This window comes from Mercenaria mercenaria, unplaced genomic scaffold (assembly GCF_021730395.1).
Source record: "Mercenaria mercenaria strain notata unplaced genomic scaffold, MADL_Memer_1 contig_2774, whole genome shotgun sequence".
NCBI classification, from domain to species: Eukaryota; Metazoa; Mollusca; class Bivalvia; order Venerida; family Veneridae; genus Mercenaria; species Mercenaria mercenaria.
The window spans coordinates 9,192-18,983 of record NW_026460851.1 but is presented as its reverse complement, the minus strand read 5'-3'; the positions used below and the strand labels follow the sequence as shown (position 1 = coordinate 18,983).

The window sequence follows — 9,792 nt, the reverse complement described above, 5'->3', positions numbered from 1 at the left end:
CTGATATAATACAGTATTTCATTAGTTAGCATAAAATAAAAAAGAAACTTTAAAATGTACGTTGCTGTATATTCTGCTAATGATATTATTAAAATCTAGCATCAGATGTCTTGGTATTAACAAAGCACAATGTTTTCGGATTCGAAACTCCGAAGAAAAGCAATTGCGGTCTAAACATTTAGTACAGAATACTTTTGATTTTCAAGCATATATCATCAAAGTCACAATCATAACTTCTATTTCATTTTAAACAACTGATTCTGACAACGATATTAAACATCAGCAAGTATAAATAATCGAGGATCCCTTCGAATAGAAGCAAAAACGACCCTGGCATTTATTTGCAAAACAACCTTCTTCTTCCATGTCATCAAATTACGTTAATTTAAAGGAAAACATTATTACAGACATGCAACAATATAAAATAATTATTAAAGTTATAGAAGACAGTTCAGATATCAAAATATTTAGGAGTGTTTTCTGCTGAAATTGGAAGAAATGCTGGCCTTCGGTGTTTTTGAAAAAAAATTAGCGTGATTTTTGCATTTTAGACATTCAGATATATGCGATGTTTTACAGATATCGCTGCATTTCACATTTTTTGTACTGCATTGAACATTATATCTTGTAGATTACATGTTTAAGATTAAATAGAGGAGGTCCATACTGAAATAATAAAAATCAAAATATTTTTGCCAGAGCTGAAAAATATTGATCTAAATTTCAGACAAGGACATCACCTGAACTTTTACCTCTCTTAAAGACAGTAAAAGCCCTGATTTGAATAAATGCATAAAAAGATTCTATCACCGGTTGTCGTTGCATATAAGAATTTCCTTCCTCTAGGTTAACTGTTTAGCTGGTAAAAAGACTCTGCCTTAGGCCTACCGCGTAAACAGTAACCCGAGCGCCGCATATTCCCATATGCACCGACAAAGAGTAATAAAATCGTTTCCATGTATGCCATATTCAAGAAATGATAATAAGAATGATAAAATCAATCAGTCAGCTTTCATTTTTGAACTTGTTCTTCATAGCAGCGTATTTAAACAAAGCACGGGAAACAAACGCCCGTAAACATGCAGGACGTCATGACGTTCAAAGTTTTAAAGACAAATATAAATGTTAAGTTCCGGTTTTGTTATATCAATTGCAGCCTAACGTGATGAATAACCGCGATAACTAATGTATTCAATAATTCTTTTGCAAAAATAACGTTTTAGTTCGAAGATATGTCTATATTCCGAGTCATGCCGTCAATAGTGGAAATGTTCCGATTACGCCACGGAAAATAAGGACTTCGGCCGATACTGCCGATTCCATTAGGTTCCCTCTACCTCTACCTTAAATGATTTCTGTCTGGCCTGCATCTAAATGTGTTGAAATTGATAAGATTTTTCAGCATCCGAGACTGCAATAGAGTTGTTATCAGTTTTCCAAACAGCTGTAGAAGGAAAACGTGGAATTAAAATTAAACTATATGTCAGATACTGGCTCTTCGGTTCTACAATAATTTCACTATAATGTAAACCACATTCCCAAGAGTATTCAAGTAAGTCTGCTTTCTTAAATACCTAGCCACTAGAGCTTAAACAAAACAGAACAAATCTCCAAACAACAGCTTCTAAATTGTTTGACTGATTTTTTTATCATTTACACGGAACTCTGCTTTCGATGACAAATCTACCATGAATGGTTGATATACTATTCCAGCGATTAAGGGCCATCTGAGAACTCTTGTTTCTTTTGTTGTTAGTGGTGGTGTTGTTGTTTTCAGCATTATGAAAGTACAGTTATCCTGTAGTACATTTTGTTCTTAATAACATTCAGTAAAAAAGTCTATTTGACTTTTCGTTTTTGTAATATAATTATGCTAAATAAAATTTAGTATAGTATTTTTACATGTTCCTTTAATAGATGATTTATTCCCAGTTCATAAAGTCACCTAATTTGAATTTTCTTTCTAAATTGCAAGGGCTTATTGCTAAAGAAGAAAAAGAACTTTCACATGAGACAACACTTTCTTTGAATGACCTCATTGAAAAAATAAAGGTCAGTCTCGATATATTTTCATTGATATTGATAACTGTTACAGTATTGATATATTACTGTAGACAAATGTGCACAAGATATGTGGAAATGTCTACATTTTTTTCGTTGAGTTTGAGTCGAACACTAACTATCTTCCTAACAAGTCATCCGGATAACTTCGTTACATACTTATTCCGACCAAAGCCGAGTTTTGAACCACTGGGCTAGACTTATCCAATCAATCATAATTATGTAAGGCGTTGACACTAAATAAAGAAACTATTATCTTCCTTCACTAAGGTAACATTTAGCAACTTATTTGAACATTTTTGCTTGCATTCACTTCTGAATCATAACCCATATAATTATTTAGTGCCACCGTAGCAATTACACACAAGCAAATTATTGATTTCATTTCCCCCACCGAAAAGATTGTTCTGTGAAATAGAGAAATATTTTGAATAATATAACAGTTAAAGAAACCCTGATGAAAGGTGTGCATGCCCCACTGCCCTTGCAGGTTCGTCAATTTCCTTCTTTGTTATGTTTGACTCTATGGATTGTAAAACGGTTAAAGGGCAGTAAATCTGTAGAAATGCAGTTATGACGATGAACATTGCACGCTCACCACCGCCCTATTTGGATCTATGTTTGACAGTATGCAAAGTTTCATAACGATCGATTTATGAATTAATTGCTTAGACACAGCCAAATGTAACCTATATTACGCGAGCAAAGTGTCTAGTATAAATTGGTGAGATTTGGTGATTCTAGTTTAAACACTTTTTGAATTATAAGCATTTTCTATTTCGGACGGACGCATGGACGGACGAACAGCCGAACGAACCAAGCAATATCAATATCTCTCCACCTGGGGATGCAAATAACAGAGAAGTCTAAGCTAAAATGGTAAGCCAGCGCCCTAAAATGCTTTCTCTCCATGGGTAAGCTAAAATTTATAAATCGATTTTGGTGTTAAACTGACCAATTGCAGTCGACATATTTTACCTGTTTAATAGTCTTGCTAGACGAACACGGTATATCATGTGTATTGTGCGTGACTTAGGCATTGCTAAATATTATTTTAGAGTTAGTATAGACAGTGTCAACACAGTTTACACTTTACTATCATGTTAATGTAGCATCATACTGGTGCAGAAGATAATCGAATAATTATAGTGGTTATAAATCACATTTTGTATTTTCTAGAATATACAAACTGCAAAAGATGACCTTCTTAAGACTTTCGAAGACCTAGAAAGTTCAACAGTCGGAAGCGTTTTAGCAGAGAATAACTTCAGTGTGCAAGAAGATTGTAATGTTCTTAAACGGATCGAAGGAAGAAGCGATAGCGATATGAAACAGAGTATTGAAAACCTGGAGAGAGAAAACAAAGACCTTAAGCAGAAAATTATTAAATTGGAACAAAAATCTTCGAAACCATCGCCAAAAGGTAAAATCAAAGCCATGTAGTTCCGTAAATAATAATGTTAAAAAAATCGTTTAATCTCTACGTGTTTTATTTATTCTAACATGCACGTTTGGTTTTAGTTGAAACTGAAAGTTTCAAACAAGTCATGAAGTTATTTTCACTCGCCTTAACTTTTATTTATTCTAACATGAACGTTTGGTTTTAGTCGAAACTGAAAGTTTTAAACATGAAATAAGTTTCACTCGCCTTAACTTTAAAAAAATCTGCAACTAAAACTTTCGGCACTAAATGCAAATTGCAGTTAGAACAAACACAAACAGTTATTCTAAGTACCCGTTAAACCATACATTCTGTAAGAAGATTATTTGGAAGCATTGATTCATCAAGCAAAATAATAACACACTCAGTTTGATTGAATATGTTCATCCGAGGTACTGAAATGTGCGACACTCCATATGCCGATCACAAAATATAACAACACAGAGACCAAATACTGGAAGACTTAAACACAGTTCTTGTAACAGATAATAGAATCTATAACAAGATCCATTCGAAGGAAAGAGCACAACCAGCACAACCAGCCAAATTGATAACAGACTCAGTTGAATTGAATTTCATCGTAAAAGGTTGTGAACTATGCTAAATTACTACATCGGCAAAAGCGGACTTCTTTTAACGCGAAGATGGAAAATACTACAATTTCTTAAAGACTGTTCTTTTAACCCTACAAAATCTTAAATCGATGCTACATAAATTTTGATTAATAATTTACATTGTTCAAAACATTTGAACAGCTCTCTGAAAAAAAAGCGATAATTTAAAACAAATAAAACATCGATTCTTTTTCAAATCTGAGTTTTTTAATCAAACATTTAAAGCCACCTCATTCAACATTTTCTATATTTAACCTACGTTTAGTGTTATAACCGGCAAATAATCAAGATCAATAGAAAATATGAAAATAATTGAATTGAACCATACTCAAAATGACTTTAAATCAAATACATTTCACTGTTCTATTATAGTTTTGTCCAATTTGTTTGATTATTGGGGTTTGAACATAGATTCCTGTTGCAAATCACTCTTGAAATATATATACATATATATCTCAAGCCGTTTGTATTTTACAAATTTAGTTCTTATACAATACGGACGAGCGAGATACCTTCATGTGTATTAATTGTGCAAAGGTAGTGGTGTTGCAGAATTTTGTATTTTCCAAAAGTAACTTACAAATTTTACATGATTCAGAGTTGGAACGATGAATGTCATGAAGCAAACTGCCCTCTTTAAAATCATCATGATGAGCAAATGCTGCTCCTGTGGATCAGTTCATTGTTGTTTTTTACTCGTTGTACTGGCGTTGAAACATTTCTACAAAAAAAACATTAAACTCAGATAATATCTACTTGAATGTATTACCCCGTCGAAGGCAGAGGGATTTTTACGTCATTTCCAAAGCATGTTTTTTCTTTTGGACTGGAATCCTCAACGATGAATGACATATGCTTAATTATAACAACATATAACAAATAATTATAAATGAAACTAATTATATAATGCTTTATATTATAAAATGATTTCTGCTTTGTTTCAGTTCGCATTCAAATATTTGCTCAAGGCGGAGAAATACCGACAAAAATTAGCAAAGAGCTCGAGTCTATGCTAGGCGCACGAATGAATACAAAGTCCAGTCATCTACAGATATGCACTGTCAACAGCTACGATAAAATATTATTTGATTTGCCACTTCTTGTTATTTGTATCACTTCTTCAAGATTAGGCACCGACGCAATTAAGGCCATTAATGATATTCCAGGTAAAGCTACAGCTGCCTGAATTTATAACTATACCCCAGTAATATTTCGAAATGAATTCCATATTACTATCTTTATTATATTATAATGATGATGAATGTTAATATGGCTTTGAGGATAGTCGAACATTTTAGTTTTGATTACCTTACATAAAGAAAATAATCAAGTTAACGCCCTTATCGGAGTGAGTTATGGCGTAAAACATTATGAATTGTATTTGTTCAGGCGAGCGGTGTCAACGTTTGGTTTTCACTCAATGACATGGAATAAAAGGAACCAATTGCAATGAAATATGTAATAAAGATCAAAGTTTTGGATTACTTATGAGATCACTATAATCAAGGTCAAAACCACTGGTACTAAAACAGATAAAAAGTGGTTTTCTGTTTCGAGTGATGTATTGAACTTAACCTTGCCTACAAATCGCTTATAGTTAAGCCAAGATTGGTATTATATATGGAGTCATTATGGTCAAGTTCAAGGTTAAGATTTAATTAATACGCATACTTAAAATTTCCACAGTCAGTGTAATGCCGTGTCTTTAGCGTTGGGCTAATATATCGTTAGTATTGACTTAACTGTATCCAAATTTTATCTTTTGGTGTTTAGCAAGCTGATGTTAAAAATCAGCTTTGTGTTGTATTATTGCGTTGGATTTAACGTGACACCGACACAATTGTAGGTCATATGTCGACTTTTTAGCTTTGATGGTGGAGGAAAACCCGGGTTACCCTCCGTGCCTTATTTTCATCACGAACGAGCACCTGAGTAGAACCACAAACCTTCCGTAAGCTAGCTGCATGGCTTTTTCTCATGTATAATTCGAACCCACATCGATGAGGAGCAAGTGATTTGAAGACAGCAACCTTAACCAATCGGCCACGGAGTCCCTGCATTGCACTTGGAATCACATTTATTAGATGTAGAAAAGGCTTTACTTTGGATACACGTATTATCAACAAGCTTATAATAATAATAATAATAATAATAATAATAATTATAATAATATCGTTTATTTATTTAAAGAAGGTAACACGTAAAGACATTTAGCAGTTCTAGAACATATTGCAAGTCGTAAATTTCAATGTGGCCTTCTGTTAAACAAAAATATAACAGTTCAACAATTTAAAAGAAAAAATGGATTATCTACATATAACAAAAAACAGAATCACTCAGATAAGCAGTCACCCACAAAAAAGAAGATAAAGAAATACAAATGACAGAGAAGTTTTAGCTTATTCAGATCCGGATAGATATTTTGTTTATATTTGTTTTTGAAAGAAGGTAGTGCCTCAACACAACGAATATTCTGTGGAATGATATTCCATACTTTAGCACTAGTATAGCCGAATGACCTTTTCAGATAATGTGTTAATTTACTAATTATGTTATATGTACTTAAACAATACGTGCTGCCTTATTTGCAATGTATATATTGTAGTTTGATGAGACGTTAAACGCCACCCATATTAGGACCGTAGGAAACATTTTCAGATTGGGAGGCACACATATTGGAAATCAGTTAAAACTGACTCGCTGTCCAAAAAAATACTAAGATAATTACCATAATCGGTCAAATTTTCTGCTGTTTGCTGTGATTATTTTATTTTACATAGAATAAAGGACTGGAAAATAGAGACATTTGAAATCGTTCCTTAAAACAGGATATACGTTATAAACGTGTTTGTTATAAGTGAAATTTACTGTAGCAGTAGTAGTAATAATAATAACATATCAATGTTGTTTCGTTTTAGAGCAAGCCAAGGGCAAGACTACATTGATCATGTTTCACCACAAAAATGAAAACAGCCTTCCAAAGCAACTAAGTAAATATGTATTGACAACAGACGAATTCAGAGAGCTTGGTGCTGTGTGTGACATGGCCTTTTGGAAAAACGAAGGCATCTACCCATGTGACTTTAATTATAAAGCTCTTGATAAGATAATTGCATTCATCGAGAACGCCTAAAAGAAAACGGCTGTTTCAGATTATTGGACAAACTGTAGACTTAAAAGCCGCATGTGACATCAAACAATGAAAATTCGAAAAAAAATGATTAATCTAAAGCCTCTAGGAAATGAACTTTTGCTACTAACATTTGAAATTTATGTAGTTGCATGTACTCTTGATGATCTTTCGTTGCACAAAATACCGCAGTTGAAACGATATTTTATAACATATTAACTGTCATTGTTTAAACGGCCGTCTATGTAGGCAACATTTTACAATACTGCTGAAATATGATAACACATACACTCAAAAGAAAGTGACACTTCGCTCTAACAGTTTACATTTAGTGTCATCCTACCTCTTACAGCGAATATCATACTTTGCAATATTTACGGGAAGCCGTGACGATGACGTCATTCACCGTGTTCTCGCATTGGCTTTAGGATTTTTTTGTTTGTTTGCACTCCACGCTGAAACTTGACGGCCTTTACACTTTCTGTTTTAAAAGTTTTTTTCACTTGTATTTACAGTTTTCATTACGAAAAAAAGAAGTAAAAGAATCATGTTGGCGCGGTTTACGAATTTCTGTGACTGATTCGCGGTGCTCGGATGATCATACAGACAACCAGTCTGCGACGTGTACATAAACCGGAACCGGAAAACATTGCTATGTTTATTCTAAGTACGATAATTATATATGTAGAAGAAAAACTTTTGATGCCGTAATGTTATTACATATTTATTTATACCCCTTTTTCTTTTTCTGTCCCATTGAACATGACCCGTTTATTCTTCAAATGCATATAAAGATAAATATATAACGGGACAAAGGTTGAAGGAAATGCCTTTTTGGTGTTACATAGTTTAATTGAGTAAAATTACAACTTAAAAATCTCAACCGGGTTCACCATTCATATAGATCTTCATGAAAATGTTAATGACGTCTTCGTCAAGCAATCAAGGTCGCTAACAGGTAAATAGTTTTCCCTATATATTCACGTCACCCAATACAACCTGCTCTCTCAGTTTTCCTACCAAAATGTCAAAAATAGATTAACTATGAAATTTAAACAGAAACTAGCTTTAATTTAGACCTCTGTTCCCATATACCAATTGAAAAATTAGTGTTCAAATACAAGGCAGCCATTACGCGACTAGACCGGATGGCTCCTACGCTGGTTCCTTTAGTTAAGCCTCAATAATGACGTCGCTTATATAAATATTGAGTGCTGTAAACTTGTCGTTTGCATCACTGGAAAAAAAAAGTTGAAATAATGCATAGATTCCGTAATTAGTTTAAACATATTTTATTTCAGTAATACATGAAACACTCAAAGAACATTAGTTAGGAATTGGACAGAAAGTTTTGTCAGCTTACGGTTGTCCTCTCCTTGGATTCCGTAATTGTTAAGTCTGGAAATATTGATATACTAATATAGTAGTATTAATATTAATATAAGTATTAATTACTTAGCGTTCATGGGGTTTAAATAGTTTGATGAAATATGTTTTATAGCTTAAAAAGTGGAAATAGCTGATTTTCAGTGTAAAGTTTTTGCACATCTTGCTATATGTCTGCTACTGGAAGTATTGCCCCGTCTGCTTGTCTTATATTTTGATTATTTTCTAGACTGTGTGTTTCTCCTATATAATCTTCTTTACAACCAGAGCAACGTACCATTACATTTATTCTTGATTTCGCATGTTGATAAAAATTTTATTTTGAATTATTTGCTGTTTCTAAATATTTACGTATTCCCTTCTTGTAGCTGAGGGCAAAATCCACAGTTCCCTCAGTAAAATTTCGTACTTCTGTATTCTTGTTTTCGTCGTCAAATTTAGCGCGAATTGATAATAACTTAAGATTAGATGGTTGTCTTTTACTCTTGATTAAATTGTATTTGTGTCTATAAATACTCTCATTTTAAAATCGGGTTGTGTGCCGATACATATGGAATTGTTGGAGAATTTTCTCGTTCTTTAACTTGTCTTAATTCACTTTTTTCGATTCTTTGTGCCATTCTTATGCCGCATTCAACTAGTGAAATGTTCAATTAAACTATGTTAAACCCAAAAGACATTTCCTTCAATCTTTTTTCCCGCTATATCATTCGTTTTATTCAGAAACAATACATTTTGGATGTATACATATACAGATATAGACATGTAATATTTATAATAGCATAACGCGCGATATACATGTAATGAACGCCGCGTTTACGCGATTACGTTACGGGACATCCTGTTTTGCAATAATTTATACATTCCTGATTTGTACGTAAGCCAGAATACATGTATAAATCCTCTCTTGCCTTATTCACTATTATAAAGATATAAGAATTTGCGACGAGGATATTAGAAAATAAAGACAGTAAACAAGAAACAGAACAACACTAGTAAAACTTAAAGATGATTGAAAATGTAACTGTTATTGCAGAAAACAGAAATTTGAGAACAGATAATCAGCTGACAAATCAATCAATGAGAATGATGGAGAGAAGGTACAGGGCGAGAATTCAGATACTTCCGAATTACGGAACCGATAGACAAAAAATACACAA

General features: G+C 33.1%; 1 protein-coding gene across 1 annotated transcript; it reads left to right on the top strand.

Annotated features, from left to right (window-relative positions):
- Positions 1-2,518: 2,518 nt before the first annotated feature.
- LOC128552400 (uncharacterized) lies at positions 2,519-8,900 on the top strand. The gene is made up of 4 exons (XM_053533415.1): positions 2,519-2,551; positions 3,241-3,484; positions 5,061-5,282; positions 7,035-8,900. Exons 1-4 carry the CDS (start codon positions 2,519-2,521, stop codon positions 7,247-7,249), a joined length of 714 nt encoding a protein of 237 aa, XP_053389390.1. The 3' UTR covers positions 7,250-8,900.
- Positions 8,901-9,792: the final 892 nt, after the last annotated feature.